The 21,711-nt window shown below is 43.6% G+C and overlaps 1 protein-coding gene across 1 annotated transcript in view; it reads left to right on the top strand.

Annotated features, from left to right (window-relative positions):
- Window positions 1-241: 241 nt before the first annotated feature.
- The window catches only part of arfgef3 (ARFGEF family member 3), a 49,231-nt gene continuing 27,761 nt past the window's right edge, over window positions 242-21,711 (top strand). The window contains 19 exon segments of the mRNA XM_079689987.1: window positions 242-876; window positions 4,302-4,353; window positions 6,838-6,919; window positions 7,588-7,728; window positions 8,115-8,183; window positions 11,469-11,585; window positions 11,755-11,800; window positions 12,128-12,212; window positions 13,026-13,130; window positions 13,730-13,848; window positions 14,175-14,422; window positions 15,419-15,531; window positions 15,753-15,885; window positions 16,517-16,813; window positions 18,030-18,265; window positions 19,012-19,364; window positions 20,763-20,929; window positions 21,261-21,426; window positions 21,541-21,665. Of these exon segments, the coding sequence (XP_079546113.1) occupies window positions 792-876; window positions 4,302-4,353; window positions 6,838-6,919; window positions 7,588-7,728; window positions 8,115-8,183; window positions 11,469-11,585; window positions 11,755-11,800; window positions 12,128-12,212; window positions 13,026-13,130; window positions 13,730-13,848; window positions 14,175-14,422; window positions 15,419-15,531; window positions 15,753-15,885; window positions 16,517-16,813; window positions 18,030-18,265; window positions 19,012-19,364; window positions 20,763-20,929; window positions 21,261-21,426; window positions 21,541-21,665 (2,739 nt within the window). The 5' untranslated portion in view covers window positions 242-791.

Here is a 21,711-nt window from a genome sequence, read left to right as displayed (position 1 = left end):
ATAATGACTTTTAGTGTCTGAAAAAATAGGGTTTTTATTGTGAAGGCAGCAGTGCGAGCTTCCTCCACCTGTCTCACACACACACACACACACACACACACACACACACACACACACACACACACACACACACACACACACACACACACACACACACACACACACACACACACACACACACACACACACACACACACACACACACACACACACACACTCCCCTCCACTTCCTCCATGTATCCACAGTTTCCAGACCCACCCACAGGGAGTCGCTGTAAATACTGTGTTGCCAGTTCGGAGAGAAACCCCCTCTTTCAGCGGAACACTGTGTGTGGCGCAGCAACTGAGAATGAGGGATTAAAACACACCGGAAATGGACACCGAGTGTAAAACATGGATCAACTGGAACGGACTCGGGGGAGGAAATTAGCGAGGAGGATGAAGAGGAGGATGAAGAGCAGCTAACCAGTGGCTGCAACGCTGACAGTTCATAGGGATTATTTGATGACATGTGACCAGACACCAGGGGTTGTTCCCTGTTCCTCCTGGAGACTAAAGCGGTGCATTTTATGCACAGTTTACGCACACTTCCTTCTCCAGATTTCTGCCTGACATCATCGGCTGTTGGCCGGCTGGGAATGAATCATCATCTTCATCATCAGGGGGGGTCAGGGATGCTGTCACTGTCACTGCACCCTTAAAAAAAAAAAAAACACACACACACACAGAGAGAGAGAGAGAGAGACGTACACAAAGCCACTCTGCTCCGGTGTTTTGGGGATTTGGGCAGCATGGAGGAAATCCTGCGGAAGCTGCAGAAAGATGCGTCCGGACACAAGCACAGATCCCTCCGCGACGCCTGCGTCTACGCCCGCGGTGAGTTGTTTCACAGCAGGGGGGGGTGGTTATACATCCATGGGGGAGAAACTGCGACTGGTGTACCTGCTAGCTGTTAGCAAACATGCAGCTTCTCTTATCAGAATCAGAATCAGAAAACCTTTATTCGTCCCACAGAGGGAGATATTTACATAACAGCAGAAAAGAGCCAAAGACAGCTTAATGTCAACTAAGAAGCATGCTACATATTCAAAATTACACAATTTACAAAATCAGAACAGGCCTGTTTGTATAGGCTGTATATAAGGCAGGATGCATTCAGGTGTTTCAGTAATTCTAGATTCCGTATCCATGATCTAAACAGGAAGCTGCACCTGCTGGAAATTAAACCTCCTTTTAAAAATGTCACACTGTACCTTTTATATTCAATCTAATATTTTAATATTCAACTCCTCACACTTAATATATAATATCCTGCTTTATATTTGTGTTATTGTACATTTGTATTTCAACATGTATATTTTCTATGTTTACATTTTGGATTGGCATTTCTCTAATGTCTTTGTATGCTGCTGCAACACAAACATTTCCCAGATTGGCATCAATAAAGCACTTCGTATCTTATCTGATTAGAGTGTGTTTGATTGTGCATCATGACTGTCCATACGGTCTATTTTCCTGCATGGAAGATGGCACATGAATGCACCACCAGTTTAGAGACAATAATTGAGACCGAATATACTTATTTTACCTGAAGTGTTGCCTAGACAACCTCAAATACATGCATATCTCTTGCATTTCATTTAAAATTCTCATGCATTTCCTAATTTCCTGGTTATATTTAGCTTTTAACTTGCTTTGAATTAGCCAGTTTGCTTGAATGTGCCTTTTTATTTAGGACATTTAATCATGTTTTAATGGAAAACAACACGATTAAGGCCGTTTTAAAGCTTGGAGTAAATATTTGTTGTGAACTTGAGTAGGATTTAAAGGCATAGTCTGCCGTGGCAAATCTAAACCATGACTAAAGAAACTTAAATATGAAGTGCAGCTCAGTAAGATCACTATATGAGCAGCACATCCATGCAGATCAGTTCAGGAATATCTCTGATCAGGACTTTTTTGTGTGTGATAACAGCTGTGTCACGCTCAGAAAGGTCAACAGGAAGTCCTCACATGAAGTCATTACATTGAGTTTACTGTCATACAGAGAGTAAGGAAACCAGAACATATCCACTTTCAAGAAGCTGGAAATCAGATAATGACTTTGTTTTCCTTGGTAAACAAACTGAAAAGCAGATTTTCACTTGTCTGTGAATTTAGTTGTTGATAAGTAATCGATTAATTTTACTCTCTTAAACTCTACATTCATATATTTGTATAGATGATGCTTTATGGAGAACACGAGGCGGTCGGTCCCGTATCTTTTCCCCAGTGTTACAGTAGATACATAGGGAGGAATAAGAGGAACAAAAGCATCAATCGTTGGTAATGACTCTGCATTAATGCTGACTCAGAAGTCAAATCAACTCAAAACAAAAACAATACAACTACCCCCCCCCCCATTCACAGGTAATAAACCGAGGACATTTGGGATTAATGCGACTAACACAGGACTCAATACACAATAACACATGAATCTAAGAATAGAAATAATAGAAATAAAACAGGAATATAATCAAATAAGTTACATAAATCCTCTCTTTGCCTACATGTTTGTAAAAAGGGTTGTTCAAACTCTAATGACATCAACTATCTGGCATTCACAAAAAAGGCAGTAGAAACTCTTTTAAAGTCTCTTTACCGTCTGCTCTGTTCTCCTCAGCCTCTGAAACTGTTTCATAACACACAACATTAAGTCGACTAGGAACATTAATAACACACCGTTTAAACATGTGGGAAACAATCTGTGTCCGCTGACGTGTGACAGCATGACGGGGCAGCCTGACCTTTAGCTGAACTCTGAGGCAGCAGGTAGAGAGCTTCTCACATTTTGCTCTGATGTCCAACCTGACACACACACACACACACACACACACACACACACACACACACACACACACACACACACACACACACACACACACACACACACACACACACACACACACACACACACACACACACTGCAAGGCTACCTCATTGGGCATGAACAAAGGGCATTAGCCTACACACACAATGCAAGGTGTGTGTGTATACATTGGAGTGTTGATTGTGACATCTTAAAACAAAGGATCGACTCAAATGGATTTCATCAGCCAATGAAATTACAAGAGTTACAGCTCTCTGGATGTGAAGGAGGCCGAACGTCCCACCTTAAACACACACACACACACACACACACACACACACACACACACACACACACACACACACAGTGCAAGGGCAAGGCCAGTGTACACTAAACCTTGAAGCACGTAAGCATCATGTCAGCCGGTGCAGAGTAACAGGATGTTTATACAGTGTGTTGTCAGCAAGGCTCATATTTCAACGAGGAAAGAGACAGCAGTATTTGTCCTTTTTAAAAGGTAAAAGTATTGAGCCAGGTCGAAACAAACAAACTGTTCTCTTTTGGTGCTGCACAGGGTTACTTTAAAAGGACGTCTGAGGACATGTCACTTTCAGGTTCATATCAGTATTTAGCGGCTCTACTGGGACATGTCTCCATGCTTTAATGGTCAAAAGATGCCGTTGTATGAAAGAGGATTAGGCTCACATGTGGAAAATGTTTTGACATCCAACCACAAGTGAAATTTCTTTATTAGTTTTGAAAGGGAAGTCTGAATTCTGAGAGAAAAATAGAAATACGAAGAAAACATTTATGGATTTTGAGAAAAAAATCCGGAATTCAAAGAAAGAAAAAAACAATTTTAAGACAACAGCCGTAGTCCGTGTAACACATTTGAAATCTGAATTACAAGAAAGGAAATCTAAATTTTAACGTAACATTTATGAATTTTGAGGAAAAAATTCCGAATTCAACGGGAAAAATATTTCTAGAAAAAAAATCTGAAGAAATCTGAGAAAGTCAGAACTGGAAGAAAGAAAAGTCAGAGTTCTGAGTAAAATAGTTTGCACGGGGAGGCGTGTGGCGCAGTGGGTTGAGCGTTGATGTGGGGATCAGGGGGTCACAGGTTCAAACCCCACTGCAGTCAGCATGTCGTTGTGTCCCTGACACACTTCACCCCAAATTGCTCCTGTGGGGATTGCCCACAGTATTGAGTATGGAAATCGCTTTGGATAAAAGCTTCTAATAAGTAACATGTCATGTTCTGACTTTTCCCCTAATCCTCTCCCGTACTGTTGACTCTTGCGTTTGTGTGAGAAACCAGATGTCTTTACGTAGTTCAACAAACGGAATATTTAGCTCTTTTCTTTTGCTTTAATTAAAAGTGTTCGAGCTTGAATCTGTCACACGGTTTTAATCACAGCGTTTCCTTTTCTTTGTGTCTTTAATACCGCAGAAACCCTGGAGTGTCAGAATGGATCATCCAAGATTTCCCCGTCACAACTTCGGTAAGTTAAACGCCACAAATTCTGTTTCTTTTCAGCTCAATTTAGCTCACTTCAATTCAAAAGTTTGGACGTCAACACATGTCATAGCCTAACAGAACATAGATATTAAGAGCTGTTGATCATGTGTGGAAGACGGTTTGTTCCACCATGAAACGCTTGAATTGAGTGGTCCAGCTTTCAGCTTCACTGCAGGGAACACAGAGCTGGATATTGAGAGGCAAACTGTTCATTCATGCAAACGTCTGTTTTACACACGCTGTATGATTAGAATTCATTTGAATGAATGATCGAATCATTCCTGGGGTGATGCAAATACTTTAAGCTCAGGTAATGCTTCTTTCTCTTTACGACAGCAGTAGTTATTAGTGTTACACATCGCTCAGTCCAAACACGTAACTGCTAGAGAATATATACATGTAAACTAAAAGAGCCGTTTACGGTAACATCTGTCAGTTTTAAGTTTTAAGCACTTTTTTTAAGTGACATCTTAAAAAAGACATATTCTGATTATGTTCAGGTGTACATCAGTATGTAGTGTCTCTACTTTAAAGAGTTCTCTCCTGCTAATGTTCAGGTGTATATCAGTATGTAGTGTCTCTACTTTAAAGAGTCCTCTCCTGCTGATGTTCAGGTGTATATCAGTATGTAGTGTCTCTACTTTAAAGAGTCCTCTCCTGCTGATGTCCAGGTGTATCAGTATGTAGTGTCTCTACTTTAAAGAGTCCTCTCCTGCTGATGTTCAGGTGTATATCAGTATGTAGTGTCTCTACTTTAAAGAGTCCTCTCCTGCTGATGTTCAGGTGTATATCAGTATGTAGTGTCTCTACTTTAAAGAGTCCTCTCCTGCTGATGTTCAGGTGTATATCAGAATGTAGTGTCTCTACTTTAAAGAGTCCTCTCCTGCTGATGTTCAGGTGTATATCAGTATGTAGTGTCTCTACTTTAAAGAGTCCTCTCCTGCTGATGTTCAGGTGTATATCAGTATGTAGTGTCTCTACTTTAAAGAGTCCTCTCCTGCTGATGTTCAGGTGTATATCAGTATGTAGTGTCTCTACTTCAAAGAGTCCTCTCCTGCTGATGTTCAGGTGTATATCAGTATGTAGTGTCTCTACTTTAAAGAGTCCTCTCCTGCTGATGTCCAGGTGTATCAGTATGTAGTGTCTCTACTTTAAAGAGTCCTCTCCGGCTGATGTTCAGGTGTATATCAGTATGTAGTGTCTCTACTTTAAAGAGTCCTCTCCTGCTGATGTTCAGGTGTATATCAGTATGTAGTGTCTCTACTTTAAAGAGTCCTCTCCTGCTGATGTTCAGGTGTATATCAGTATGTAGTGTCTCTACTTTAAAGAGTCCTCTCCTGCTGATGTTCAGGTGTATATCAGAATGTAGTGTCTCTACTTTAAAGAGTCCTCTCCTGCTGATGTTCAGGTGTATATCAGTATGTAGTGTCTCTACTTTAAAGAGTCCTCTCCTGCTGATGTTCAGGTGTATATCAGTATGTAGTGTCTCTACTTCAAAGAGTCCTCTCCTGCTGATCTTCAGGTGTATATCAGTATGTAAAGTATCTACTTTAAAGAGTCCTCTCCAGCTGATGTTCAGGTGTATATCAGTATGTAGTGTCTCTACTTTAAAGAGTCCTCTCCTGCTGATGTTCAGGTGTATATCAGAATGTAGTGTCTCTACTTTAAAGAGTCCTCTCCTGCTGATGTTCAGGTGTATATCAGTATGTAGTGTCTCTACTTTAAAGAGTCCTCTCCTGCTGATGTTCAGGTGTATATCAGTATGTAGTGCCTCTACTTTAAAGAGTCCTCTCCTGCTGATGTTCAGTTGTGTATCAGTATGTAGTGCCTCTACTTTAAAGAGTCCTCTCCTGCTGATGTTCAGTTGTGTATCAGTATGTAGTGCCTCTACTTTAAAGAGTGCTGCTTTCAAACCTAAAGTCCAGTTTTTCCAGAGGAATATTTTTGAATTTGTGTTGTCATGGAAATACTCTTGCTCATGGGCATTGAAGCGTTCTTCAAGTGTTCTGGTTTAAAAACAAGTAAATTAATAAAGTGAACCGAGAGCGATGCTTGGATGGTGATGGAGGAGCCACTATGAATTATTTATTCAATACCATCTGTTGTTTTATTAGGGATTATTAAATTAAATATTGATGATAATGGCTCCGTTATGTCCGCCTCTGTCTCTACAACAAAAGACTCTCATTACAAAATGACGAGACAAAGAGGGGGAAAAAAGTCACAAACAGTTGCTGGGTTCTGTATTATCCTCAAATTATATTTAGCTATGAACTTGGACTTTCCATTCAGTCTGTCTTTCTGTCTTTTCCCCAAAACTTGGGGGAAGGGTGGAGCATGGGCCAAGAAATAACCCACTATATTTTACTACAACACTCTCTCAGTACCATAGTCATTGTACTACTGTAGTAGCAATCATGTTGACTGAATTGTTGTAACTTGTGTGTGTGTGTGTTTTTGTTTCCAGAGAGCGCTGCCTGCTGCCTCTACAGATGGCTCTGGAGTCCAAAAACACCAAACTGGGACAAACAGCACTCACTGGGATGCAGGTACCGTCAAATACAGCAACACTATGACAAATATCTTTCATTAACCACCTTTAGCTTAGCGGTGGTGATGTGAAGTCATGTAACCGTGCTGTAGTTCCTTTATAGCCCAACATTAGCCTCCTTTAGCTTAGCGGTGGTGACGTGAAGTCATGTGACCGTGCTGTAGTTCCTTTATAGCCCAACATTAGCCTCCTTTAGCTTAGCGGTGGGGACGTGAAGTCATGTGACCGTGCTGTAGTTCCTTTATAGCCCAACATTAGCCTCCTTTAGCTTAGCGGTGGTGACGTGAAGTCATGTGACCGTGCTGTAGTTGCTTTATAGCTCAACATTAGCCTCCTTTAGCTTAGCGGTGGGGACGTGAAGTCATGTGACCCTGCTGCAGTTCATTTATAGCCCAACATTAGCCACCTTTAGCTTAGCGGTGGTGACGTGAAGTCATGTGACCGTGCTGTAGTTCCTTTATAGCCCAACATTAGCCTCCTTTAGCTTAGCAGTGGTGATGTGAAGTCATGTAACCGTGCTGTAGTCCCTTTATAGCCCAACATTAACTTTTTGCTTGATAAGTCATAAAGTAGTGTTGATATGTGGAGATTATCCTGCTGAACTAAACGTGTAAGTATCATATTACCATTGTATCATAAACTTTTCTCTGTGTCTCGTCCAATCAGAAGCTCCTGTGTGAGGACAGGTTTGTGGGGGGGGGCGGTGTGGAGGTGGAGGTCGTGGAGAAGCAGCTGCTCAGCCAGATGTTGGAGGCCATCAGAGTCACTCCCTCCCTCCATGAAGACCTGCAGGTGGAAGTCATGAAGGTATAACTTCTATTAATGACGCCATGGAAACCTTCCTTAAACCTCATCTTGTGTGTGTGTGCGAGTACGTGTGTGTTGGCTGATGAAATCCATTAACATCAATCTTATATGACATAAAGTGCCTGGGATAGGATAAAAAATGTCACAATGAGAATGTAAATTAATACAAAATATATTGCGTGTGTGTGTGTGTGTGTGTGTGTGTGTGTGTGTGTGTGTGTGTGTGTGTGTGTGTGTGTGTGTGTGTGTGTGTGTGTGTGTGTGTGTGTGTGTGTGTGTGTGTGTGTGTGTGTGTGTGTGTGTGTGTGTGTGTGTGTGTGTGTGTGTGTGTGTGTGTGTGTGTGTGTGTGTGTGTGTGTGTGTGTGTGTGTGTGTGTCCTCTGCAGGTGCTGCTGTGTATCACCTACTCCCCAAACTTTGATATCAACGGAGACTCCATCCTCCGGATCGCTGAGGTAGGACAGACGCTTCATTATTATATAGTGACGTTTTAAAAAGCTGCAAATCACAGAGACTTGGTCACAGTATTGATTCGGCTGTTCCACCGTGTTTTCTCTTTTCAAAACACAAAGACGGTGAACTGTTAGCAGAACAAACATGGACTCTTTTTAAAGGGGAAGCTCTGTTCGGTCCCTTCTCCCCCTGAAGCCTGATCTCATCCTGTAATCTCATCAATTATTCAGAAAGATGAGATCAGTGGTCCTGCATAGAAAAACCTACAGACCGTCCTGAAGAGGTTGTAGCTAGAAGAAGAAATAAAGACGTGGAGATGAAGGGAAATATTTTCCACCCAAACACTGTGAGCTCTGAGCTGTGAGGCGTTTAGGAGTCTTCCCAGTATGTGCATGGTGACAAAGGACATCCTGCGAGCTAACATGTGCACATATCTTTTTGCAGACTTTTCAGATTGTTATTCCAACCTTATGTGAATTTTCCACAGATTGTTCAGACTATTCACACATCAGCACACATGCCCTATCTTGCAATATGAGGGAAAGTAAACACATTTTAATATTAATCCTGCAGATAAGCAATCTGAAAACAAGATAAATCCTTTTCATAGGTGGCTTTGAGTCTACAGCTACTTGATCCTTTTGTTGAGGTGTGCTCTTCATTTCAGAAAGCTAATAATAAAGGGATTCTGATTCTGATAAATTAGGTTCTGCACCGACTAGGGATGTCCCGATCACCTTTTTTTGCTCCCGATCCGATTCCGATCATTTGATTTTGACAATTTGCCGATACCGATTTTTCCCGATCCGATCTTTATGCAATGCATTAAGAGAAAAAAAAGCATTCAAGTTGTCCCTTCAGGTTATTTTTTATTTAAATTGGATATTCTATCCAACATGGATATAGCTTCTTTCTTTCACAGCAGCATTGGATCAGTTCAGTTGTGAAGCATTGGATCAAAACAAAAATAAAGCTTTCAGTACTCGTTAGCTTACTGCTACAATTAGACACTGCGCCCACTCTGTTGCCAGATTTGAGAGAAATAAGCAGGTCTATGAAAACAAGCCCCAAAGAAGCAACACATATATGATGTTGTGTCATTTCAAACCAAAACTAAGGCCTCAGGATGACTTTAAGACTTGAACATGGTCATTTTTGTTTTGTAACATTGACTACAAAAATGTAAAAAAGTATTTCAAAAAAAAAAAAAAAAAAAAAAAAGAAATCCCGATCCGCGATTTTTTTTCTCCCGATTCCGATCTTTTGAAAATCACGTGATCGGCTCCGATCCCCGATCACGTGATCGGATCGGGACATCTAGCACCGACTTGCAGAAATAATCCAGGTTTTCAGAATCTCTAAACTCACCCCAGTTCGTCTCTAAGTGTTTGCATCAGGCTCCATTGTGTAGATTAGCAGCTGTAGTCCAAAGCAGATGCAAAAACAGTATCAGAACATCAACCGTCACACATCACTCCTGCAGCAGCTCTTAGATGGTCTCTTTGTTCATTATGTTTCAAAACTCCCTACTTCACATCATCTTAGTCATGATGTGCAGATTTGCCACAACCAGCCAACTCCAAACATGAACCCAAAAGCCAAAACGTACACAAACTGTTTTCTAAATGTGTGTTCCTGTAGCATTACTTCCCTTTAGCAGCTCCTGTGTGTTTGACGTCCGTTAACAGCTCATAAATACCTGCTCAACGTGATGTCTTAATGGGATCCGTTACCAGGGCCATCTGTGGTGTGTGTATGTGTGTGTGTGTTTGTGTGTGTGTGTGGTGTAACTCATGGTGTCTGGAGAGGCCGTCAGCACCACTCCATTATCAGAAACATCCCACAGAAACAGTACAGCTCAGTTCTTAATGCAATAATTGGCAGCAGTGATGAAATTAATTCAGTTCAAACCACTGGGAGGTAAAACTTACCTTCCTTCACATCGTATACAAATACATTTGGTCTTCCATGAGTGCAAAGAGACAGAAGAGGACACGGATGCATACAGATCAAGGCTTTGTTAGTTGACTAGTTTAACTTCCATGAACTGAAAACTGTAAAAGGTTTAAAGTTATACTATAAGACGAAAACACCGACAACACTCGACCTGTCAATATCAATGTCAGGTAGCCTGAAATAATACGCTGATTTATCGCCATGTTACGTACGTAAGGAATCTGTGGAGAAAGGCGGCCTTTTGATGCTCCTTAGCAACGGTGTGTTAGCGAGAAATAACAACCTATGGAATGCCCAGGTGGACCAATCAGAATCGAGTATTCAACTCAGCTGTGTAATATTAAAAATGACATCATGCGGTATTGAAGAAGACTTGCAACTAGAGAATTAGACCTGCACAATCTCCAGGGTAATGTTTACTGTCGGGTCATTTTCTCACAGACTTCTACACAATTACACTTTCCTCCTCAGATCAATTCTCCTCCTGCCAGCCTGCATTGCACAACGCAGAAAGAAGACATGCAGGATGTATTGATCAGTCATTGATTAGGCTCAGGTGCTGGGAGGCTGTCTAGAATTAGCTGAGACGCTCTTTGTTTGCAGCTCTACAGAGAGACCCTTTATGGATAGAGCAGAGCTTTGGTGATTACTGGAATAAATCACATTCATAGTTCTCTTTAACCCTCCTCTGTTCTACAGTGTTAAATAGTCCCTCTTGATAATCTGCAGCTTGCCTTTTTTTAACTCTGCACCAAAACTCTGGTTATCCCCACGAGGTTTTAAGAGAAGCAAGGGCCTTTAAGTAACTGTCACCTCCTTTGTTTCCTACTTGTCTTTATCATGTTTGTTTGTTTGTACATGCCTTCCTTGCTCTAATGGTTCCCCTGTTTCTTTACTCGTTTTATAACACTCTGTACAGCTGTATGAAATCAAAAATATCCTATGTACGTGCGTGTGTGTGAGTATGTGTGTGTGTCTGTGAACTTCTACTCTGGCAGGTCTGATATGTGAAACACTGACAACACATCCTCCTCCTGCCCCCTCACACTCATTCGTCTGGTCTCCACAGTAACCTGTGACGCCATGGAAACCTTCCTTAAACCTCATCGTGTGTGTGTGTGTGTGTGCGTGCGTCTGTGTTGGCTGATGAAATCCATTAACATCAATCTTATATGACATAAAGTGCCTGGGATAGGATAAAAAATGTCACAATGAGAATGTAAATTAATACAAAATATATTGCGTGTGTGTGTGTGTGTGTGTGTGTGTGTGTGTGTGTGTGTGTGTGTGTGTGTGTGTGTGTGTGTGTGTGTGTGTGTGTGTGTGTTTAGGTGTGTATCAAGACATACGTGTCCAGCTGTCACCAGCGCAGCATCAACACGGCGGTCCGAGCCACGCTGAGCCAGATTTTGGGAGACCTGACACTGCAGCTTCGACACAGACAAGAGGTCACACACGCACACACACACACACACACACACACACACACACACACACACACACACACACACACACACACACACACACACACACACACACACACACACACACCACTAAATGACCCCTAAAGAAAGCCCTCCTCTTCCTAACTGTACCTCCTGCTGTGTTTCTCCACAGGGGGCCGATGGAGACGAGGTGACTCCGCCCCCTCTGCACAGAAGAGGTAACTCATCCATCACCAGAGAAAACTCCATCTGCAATCACCTCCATGTTCCCCCATGAAGGAAATACATTCAGCGGCCAAGTCTGCTATCACTGACACAAAGCAGCTGCCATAAATTCACTTGTTTGTGTGTGTGTGTGTGTGTGTGTGTGTGTGTGTGTGTGTGTGTGTGTGTGTGTGTGTGTGTGTGTGTGTGTGTGTGTGTGTGTGTGTGTGTGTGTGTGTGTGTGTGTGTGTGTGTGTGTGTGTGTGTGTGTGTGTGTGTGTGTGTGTGTGTGTGTGTGTGTGTGTGTGTGTGTGTGTGTGTGTGTGTGTGTGTGTGTGTAGATATTTCCCCCACCAGCCAGTCCCTGTGTGAAGATGTGGTGACGGTGCTGACAGTTTTCTGTGAAAAGCTGGAGTCAGTGGACAGGTAACACCGCAGTTCATTTATATATGTTTTTAGTATTGTTCACATGTTTAGTCTTTATATCCTTGATTCCTTCTCCTGCATTTCAGGAATTGAAATATCCTTTTAAGAGACACAAAATAGAGACATTTCAAAAGCAGAATCCTTTCTTTTGTTTGAATATTTAAGTGATATTTCAGCTTAGTCCTTGTTAGTGAACATTAGGGATTCTCAAAGAGTATCAGTTACCTAAAAGGACATGTATTTGAATGTGCCAGAGTCTTTAAAGAACCAACACTGAAGATAATCAATGTGTTAACAGACTGTTGATCAGATACTCTACTGGCTAAATTATTATTAAGCTAGAGCTGAAACGATAAATTGACTAATTGGTAAATTGATCGACAGAAACATAATTAGTTACTCCAAGAAAAATACAGTTTTCGGTCTCTCAATAATGCTTTTTTTGAAATATCAATACCTAGTTTTGTTCTCACAACACAAGTCATTTAAAAACATCACTTTAGACTTTGGATGGATGGAATAAATCTATCTAATACATCCAGAAAATAATCGCTAAATTAATTAAGTTGACTTAGTTGACTGTAACTCACATAGTTTGCATTATTGAAACTTGGCCACAGAACCATACGACTGTTCTTTGCATATGTGCCTAACTTTCTCGTTGCAGTACCCTGTATTCGTTTCAAGATTATGGCTTTGTCTGTGTATTTGAGCTAAATGGGTAAAGTGGACATACTTCTAATATATTTTCATTTCTTTATAATAATAACGTCGGATTTGTTTTATGCTCCTTTGAATCATTCTCCCCTGCAGTGATAACCAGCTGCTGCAGCTCCTCTACCTGGAGTCCATCCTCTCCATGCTCAGCAGCTGTCCTCCCACAATGCACCTGTCCAGAGGGTTCACAGACCTCGTATGGTACGACATTTAACACTGCTATAATTTTACATGCATGAAGTGCTGTCAATAATGTCAACTAAACATCAGAGACACTTGATGAGACATATTGGGAGTCTTTATTCCAGTTACTGCTTCAGGTGTCTTGGATTGTTGTGTATCTGTCTGTGATCTATTAAGCTCTAGGGGGGGGGGGATCACCAGGCTCCCCACGATACGATACTATCGCGATACTTAAGCCACGATACAATAGTATTGCAATTCTACGATATGCCAAGTATTGCGATACGATATATTGCGATATATATTTACGTCTTTGTTTTGACTAACTTCCTGCCAATCCCACTGACTTTACCCATGGAAGAAAAGATCAGCACCATCTAGTGGATTGAAAAAGCAATTGTTACAAACAAATGTAATTAACCCTAACCCTAAACCTTTCATTTGGATTTGCAATATGAATAAATATAATAAAATAAAATATTGATACTTGGGGTCCGTGTATCGATACAATATCGCCACGCAAAGTATCGCGACACTATGCTATATCGATTATTTCCCGCGCCCCTAGTAAGCACAATAACTTATTTTCCTAAATTAATCAATGTTTCTCCTCCCAGGAAGCAGCTGTGTCCGTCCCTCGTGGCGATCATGGGAAATCCTGTCAACGACAAAACCATCGCCTCCCACCACGGCCACATGGGGGCGCCGGACCGGCCCTCAGACAGACTGAGTCTAGGTAACCTTACTTAAAAAAATATATACAAGCACAATAGTTAGTTTGAAAAAACAAACGAGACGTACAACATTCATACAAACAACACGCATTCGTAGTTCAATATGGAGATAAAGTTAAAGCGCAGGAATATATCAATTTAAGTGAAATAAATACGTTTGAATGTGTATACAAATATCTATATTGTGTCAATGCAAGCTGGAGTTTATTGCAATTATTGCTCTGGGGAAGAAACTGTCTTTAAATATGTTTGTCTGTGCTTTGTCCTTCGGATTAAAGCCCATTTGAGTGGCTCATCTTGATGCCCCTGTGTGTTTCCCTTTCTCCAGGAATGGGCCAGGATGTGGATCTCTTCGGTGGGGGGGTATCGGATCAGGGTCGAGGGTCTGGCTGCTCCTCTTGCGCCCCCGCCAGGATCGCCCCGGTGGTGCGGACTGTGTGTTACATCGCTGCAGAGCTGGTGCGTCTGGTGAACTGCGTGGAGTCCATGAAGCCGGTTCTGCAGTCGCTCTATCACCGGATCCTGCTGTACCCCCCCCCTCAGCACCGCACCGAGGCCATCCGCATCATGAAGGAGGTGGGGACACATTATTATACATTTACAGATAGATTTTATACCTTCAGACACCTTTGATTCCAGTGGTGCAGTGATGACATTTATTTGTTGGTCCCTGAAGGCAGCACGTCCCTGGTTCAATGGGATGGGAATGTGATTTTGGATTGTTGCAGAAAATAATCTCTGTGCCAAACAAAGGTTTATGATATTTAGTTACACGTTTTGTTCAGCAGGATAATCTCCACATATTAACACCACTTTTAGAGTTCTGAAGTAAAAAGCTAATGTTGGGTTATAAAGGAACTACAGCACGGTCACATGACTTCACGTCACCACCGCTAAGCTAAAGGAGGCTAATGTTGGGTTATAAAGGAACTACAGCACGGTCACATGACTTCACGTCACCACCGCTAAGCTAAAGGTGGCTAATGTTGGGCTATAAAGGAACTACAGCACGGTCACATGACTTCACGTCACCACCGCTAAGCTAAAGGCGGCTAATGTTGGGCTATAAAGGAACTACAGCACGGTCACATGACTTCACGTCACCACCGCTAAGCTAAAGGAGGCTAATGTTGGGCTATATAGGAACTACAGCACGGTCACATGACTTCACGTCACCACCGCTAAGCTAAAGGCGGCTAATGTTGGGCTATAAAGGAACTACAGCACGGTCACATGACTTCACGTCACCACCGCTAAGCTAAAGGAGGCTAATGTTGGGCTATATAGGAACTACAATACGGTCACATGACTTCATGTCACCACCGCTAAGCTAAAGGCGGCTAATGTTGGGCTATAAAGGAACTATAGCACGGTCACATGACTTCATGTCCCCACTGCTAAGCTAAAGGAGGCTAATGTTGGGCTATAAAGGAACTACAGCACGGTCACATGACTTCACGTCACCACCGCTAAGCTAAAGGCGGCTAATGTTGGGCTATAAAGGAACTACAGCACGGTCACATGACTTCCTTTGTTAGAAACCATTTTTCTCTGTTTGTGTGTGTGTGTTAGATTCTGGGCAGTCCTCAGCGTCTCTACGATCTTGCCGGTCCGTGCGTGGCCGAACCTGAAACCAGGAAACGTTCATTTTCCAAGAGGAAGTCTCACCTGGACCTTCTGAAACTGTTCGTAAATCCTCCATCTTGTTCTAACAAAGTTATAAATGACCTTTCTGAATTGCATCATGTCCTAATGTCAGCATACGCTCTTAAAGGTGCACAGGGGTTACTTTTTAAAGAGTAAAACGTACACATTGCACGGTGTTGTTACAGTTTGCAAAAAGCAAAGATATAAGGTATGTTTGTGTGTTCCTGCTTTGTTCTGATGTCTCTTGTTCGTTCTGCAGAGTGATGGATGGGATGACGGAGGCCTGTATGAAGGGGGGCATCGAGGCGTGTTTCTCCTCCGTCTCCTGCGCCTGCGCTCTCCTCGGGGCGCTGGATGAACTTTCTAAGGGCCACGGCATCCAATCAGAGCAGGTATTACTCACAGCAGGTATTGTATGAGTGGACTTAATTTAGCCGATTTAAAGAAAGGCTTAAAAATCCAGCTCAGATTTAATATTTGCAGGGTTGAGAGAGTTACTCTAAAAATGTCACGGTAGCATTACACTATAAATATGAACCTGAGAATGAGCCCAATATGTTCTTTTTTAAATACAAAATAGTGTTGGGAAAGTCCTGAATGTCCTCTTCCAGTATCAGAGTCACATGCTAACAAAGGTATCCCAACTGTAGCTGTGAACATGACAGGATGTGTGATTACCTAGAAGAGCATCAGGACTGTTTGAGGCATATGATAGCTATGTGATTAACATGATGATTCAGCCTCTATGGAGAGAGACATATGACAAGCATGATCATTTCTGACGTGGAGCTAATCTGAAGTAAACATTGAATACTGCTTTCTATTCCTCCATCTTGTGACTGTGGAACTCCCTCTCTTGGATATCAGCATGTGAAGGACACTGTTCAGGAACTAGTTGATGCTCTGTATGTGATGACTCCTTCCATTCTGGAGAGGATCACAGATACATGGATCTGTTTGAAGCTCAAGCCGGGGACCAGGGATATGTTCCTAAGTAATAGTAACTCAGCAGCTTCTCCTCAGGCTCGGCTGCTCCTCAGGCGTCTGGAGGACCTTAAAGACGGTGCAGAATCGACCCGGGAGTCCATGGAGATCAACGAGGCGGACTTCAGGTGGCAGAGACACATCCTGGCCTCGGAGCAGCCTCCCTGGGACCCTAACTCCTCCAGCGTGGCCCCCAAAGAGCGAAGCCCCGACATTAGCATTAGCATCACGACCGAAACGGGCCAAACCACCGTGGACCCGGAGGTGGAGGAGCCGAGCCAAACCTCTCCTGAAGATTGTGAGGAGGAAACACATCTCCCTTCACCAACTACTGGAGTAAGGCTGATTGTTCTCCATGACGTCTGTGCATGCTAGCTTCTATCTTTCTACTGGAGTAAGGCTGATTGTTCTCCATGACGTCTGTGCATGCTAGCTTCTATCTTTCTACTGGAGTAAGGCTGATTGTTCTCCATGACGTCTGTGCATGCTAGCTTCTATCTTTCTACTGGAGTAAGGCTGATTGTTCTCCATGACGTCTGTGCATGCTAGCTTCTATCTTTCTACTGGAGTAAGGCTCATTGTTCTCCATGACGTCTGTGCATGCTAGCTTCTATCTTTCTACTGGAGTAAGGCTCATTGTTCTCCATGACGTCTGTGCATGCTAGCTTCTATCTTTCTACTGGAGTAAGGCTCATTGTTCTCCATGACGTCTGTGCATGCTAGCTTCTATCTTTCTACTGGAGTAAGGCTGATTGTTCTCCATGACGTCTGTGCATGCTAGCTTCTATCTTTCTACTGGAGTAAGGCTCATTGTTCTCCATGACGTCTGTGCATGCTAGCTTCTATCTTTCTACTCGAGTAAGGCTGATTGTTCTCCATGACGTCTGTGCATGCTAGCTTCTATCTTTCTACTGGAGTAAGGCTCATTGTTCTCCATGACGTCTGTGCATGCTAGCTTCTATCTTTCTACTGGAGTAAGGCTCATTGTTCTCCATGACGTCTGTGCATGCTAGCTTCTATCTTTGGTCTCCTATCATGCAAAATACACTTTTTTATGTCTTTTATACATCACCATGTGTCCCCGGTGTGTCCCCGGTGTTCCCCCGGTGTGTCCCCGGTGTGTCCCCGGTGTGTCCCCGGTGTTCCCCCGGTGTTCCCCCGGTGTGTCCCCGGTGTGACCCCGGTGTCCCCCCGGTGTGTCCCCGCTGTGTCAGAAAATAAAACCCTCTCTCTTTCCCTCCGTACACACATCTCTAAAAGCGGAAGAACAACGGAGCTGATCCAGATTAAAATTTCTTGTCAGCTTTACGTCAAGGGAATTTCATTTGGATCCGAGTTGATGTTTTATCTTGTTCTCTATTTATTTTAATATTGTTGTTATGTTTTCTTCTTGTTCTCTAAAGCACTTTGGGCTGCTTTGTGCATGAAAGGTGCTTTACAAACAAAGTGTATTATTATTATTATTATTATTATTATTATTATTATTATTATTATTATGGCCTGTGGAATAAAACTGTCTTTAATACATAAATACAAATCCTGTGGCGATTAGGACGGGACCAAATGTGATCCGATCCTGGAGGAGGAGAACCAGTTGGAGGACGGAGGGTTGGAGAAGGAGAGACTGGGAGGAGGAGAGCGAGGAGAGAGAGGAGCTGTGGTTCCTCCAGATGTGGTGCAGAGGACTCACAGCCTCGTTTACCCCGACATCACCAACTTCCTGTCTGTGGAGTCAAGGACCAGAACGCACCATGGGGCGGGATCGAGATACAGCGAGAGCAACTTCAGGTGTGTGTGTGTGTGTGTGTGTGTGTGTGTGTGTGTGTGTGTGTGTGTGTGTGTGTGTGTGTGTGTGTGTGTGTGTGTGTGTGTGTGTGTGTGTGTGTGTGTGTGTGTGTGTGTGTGTGTGTGTGTGTGTGTGTGTGTGTGTGTGTGTGTGTGTGTGTGTGTGTGTGTGTGTGTGTGTGTGTGTGTGTGTGTGTGTGTGTGTGTGTGTGTGTGTGTGTGTGTGTGATTATTCCATGGGGTTTTGGATTAGTGCATAAATGTATCTCTATGTCAAACAAACGTTTTGTTCAGCAGGATAATCTCCACAGATTAACACCACTTTATGATTTTTGATGTGAACAGTCAAACAACCAAAAACACATTTAGGAAACCATTGACTTCCAGTCGAGGGGACAGTCAGTGATAAAATGCTGAGTAATGTCCAGTTTGTATGACTCATTCCTGCACCACGATTATTATTTATTTCCCAGTTTGTCTTTGAACTTTTTGAGTTCCCACTTTAATGTCAGAGTTCTGAGAAAAAAATATTCAGACTTTTGTGGAGATACTCTGATTACATTATTCTACAGGTAACTACTAATTATAGCAGATTACATTTTGAAGGTCTCCCTCCCCACCCTGTCAGCAACATAACATGATGTTTCTGCTCCGTCTCCTAACCCCAAAACAAACTGGCCGTGAACTAGTATAATCATTAAAATGTGCTATACAAATAAACTAACATTGCTGTATCTTCTCCTCCTCAGCATGGAGGAGCAGGATTTGTCCCGGACAGAGTTCGACTCGTGTGATCAGTACTCCATGGCAGCAGAGAAGGACTCGGGTCGCTCCGACGTGTCCGATATCGGCTCCGATAACGTGTCTCTGGCTGACGAGGAGCAGCAAACTCCCCGAGACTGTCCGGGTCATCGATCGCTGCGCACCGCCGCGCTGTCACTCAAACTGCTGCGCCACCAGGAGGCGGACCAGCAGAGCGCGCGCATCTTCGTGCAGTCGCTGGCCTCGCTGCTTCCTCGTCTGTTGGGACTGAGAAGCGCCGGCGAGGTGGACCTGTCGCTGCAGAAATTCTCCTCCAACTTCTGCTCCGGACTGCAAGCTGGTGAGGAAACATGCACTGAGCTCGTGGGTGATTGGAAACTGTGCTTAAAGGTCTCCTATCATACCGTTTCTCATCAGTACATCACAGGTCTCAGATATATCCAGAGCCTGTCTCAGATTGGCTGAAACACCAAACAGATCATTGCAGCATTACCCATAATCCCCTCTGTCTTCAGATGAAAATAAGGAGCCACGCCCCTCTTGCCCCTTTCACACCAACGCGGTTCCCGTTCTAGCTCCGTGCTAGAGCTCTTCTAGTTCAGAACCGGTTTTTATTTTCAGCCCCCGTTTTGTTCACACCGCCCAGAGCCCGACTGGTGCTGCGTCATGACGTCACCGTTTACTTTCTCCCCAACGGCGTCGGGTCGATGATCGTGTTGAAGAAGATTGAAGAAGATTCAACTTATTGTCATGACGTAGTACAGGTACTAGTAACGAAACGGTTTCTCTGCCTTTGACCCATCCTAGTGTTAGGAGCAGTGGGCTGCCATTATGTTCGGCGCCCGGGGAGCAGAGTAGGGAACGGTGCCTTGCTCAGGGACACCTCGGTAGCACTTGGTCTTTCCGGGACTTGAACTGGTGACCTTCCAGTTGCCAAGCCCCTAAGGACTTCACCCCCACCACCCTGATAGTGTTGCTTTGAATCATACGAAGCCAGATTAAATTAAATAACTACTTCTCAACCCTTACACTTTTCTCCAGAGTGCCGTGGCTCATTGTTTATTAATGTGTTTCAGCGGCATTTACCGACCGCTGCAGTGCTGCCCGCTGTTTGGCATCACAACGCTGTCATGAAAGTTTCTCTGGTATAAAATGTTAGCATAGCAACCGAAGCTAAACTGACTATCTTGACTACTTGTTTCTATCCTATTGTGACATAAGCCGTTTTCTACGGGCACATTTTACCTTTTCATTATGATTCTACTTGTGATGGTCGGACATGTCAACCTGTGCAGCCCGTGTATTGATTCCATCCGATAGCTGCTGTAATACAAAACAAAACGTCTGCCTCTCTCCACAACGATCAATAACAGCGAACGGATGGTCAAAGTAAGGCACAAATAAACAGAATCACACGAAGCCTGGTCAATGTTTACTTCAGATTAGCTCCACGTCAGAAATGATCATGCTTGTCATATGTCTCTCTCCATAGAGGCTGAATCATCATGTTAATCACATAGCTATCATATGCCTCAAACAGTCCTGATGCTCTTCTAGGTCATCACACATCCTGTCATGTTCACAGCTACAGTTGATACCTTTGTGATCATGTTGCTCTCATATTGGAAGAGGACACTCAGGATGTTCCCAACAGATACTGAGGGAGGGTAAAATATAATAGAAGTATTGAGTAGAGTGCCACATATTAAAGGTGTTTGCCCTCCGTCTCTCTCCACAGGGGGGATCCACTCCCCGGGTTTCGAGGCGGGCGACACTCTGAGCTGTCAGTCTCTGATGAACGCAGACGGTCTGTATCTGGTGTCGTACTCCGCCCTGCTGCTCAACCTCAAACTGTGCTGCTGCGACTATTACAGGAGGAGGACGCTCGCTCCCAGTCTGTGCCTGGTGAGCACGCACACTACACTCACATGCTCATAACTACACAAACAGGGGCCTTTGGGATTTTAGCCTTTGCAGACCATTTACAAGCACTAAAACGTGTGTGTGTGTGTGTGTGTGTGTGTGTGTGTGTGTGTGTGTGTGTGTGTGTGTGTGTGTGTGTGTGTGTGTGTGTGTGTGTGTGTGTGTGTGTGTGTGTGTGTGTGTGTGTGTGTGTGTGTGTGTGTGTGTGTGTGTGTGTGTGTGTGTGTGTGTGTGTGTGTGTGTGTGTGTGTGTGTGTGTGGGGGTGTGTGTGTGTGTGTGTGTGTGTGTGTGTGTGTGTGTGTGTGTCCACAGAAGGAGTTTGGCCGTCTGATCCAGAGCAGTGGGGTGCTGGTGGTTCTCTCTCAGGCGTGGATAGAGGAGCTGTATCACCAGGTGTTAGACAGAAACCTGCTGGAGGAGGGGGGGTATTGCATCTCTCAGGAGGACCAATCCGTGGCCCTCATCACCATACTGACAGGTACAAACATGCACACACACACACACACACACACACATACTGAAGTTTTTGTGGCGCTAACCTTTTTCCTTCCTCCTCTTCCCTCTCCTCCTCATCCTCTTCCTCCTCTCTCAGATATAGACGGTCTGGGCAGCAGTGCGATTGGAGGTCAGCTGATCAGGAGGGCATCCAGCCAATCACCACTCAGCATTGATAAGACAGGAAGTGACACGGTGACGGCAGGTCAGAAGCTAATCTGCAGCTGATTTGAGCAGAGGACACATTGTTCTGTTGTCTTACATCACG

The sequence above is a fragment of the Notothenia rossii genome (assembly GCF_949606895.1).
Source record: "Notothenia rossii genome assembly, chromosome: 6".
Lineage (NCBI taxonomy): Eukaryota > Metazoa > Chordata > Actinopteri > Perciformes > Nototheniidae > Notothenia > Notothenia rossii.
This window is presented reverse-complemented; position numbering and strand designations above follow the sequence as displayed.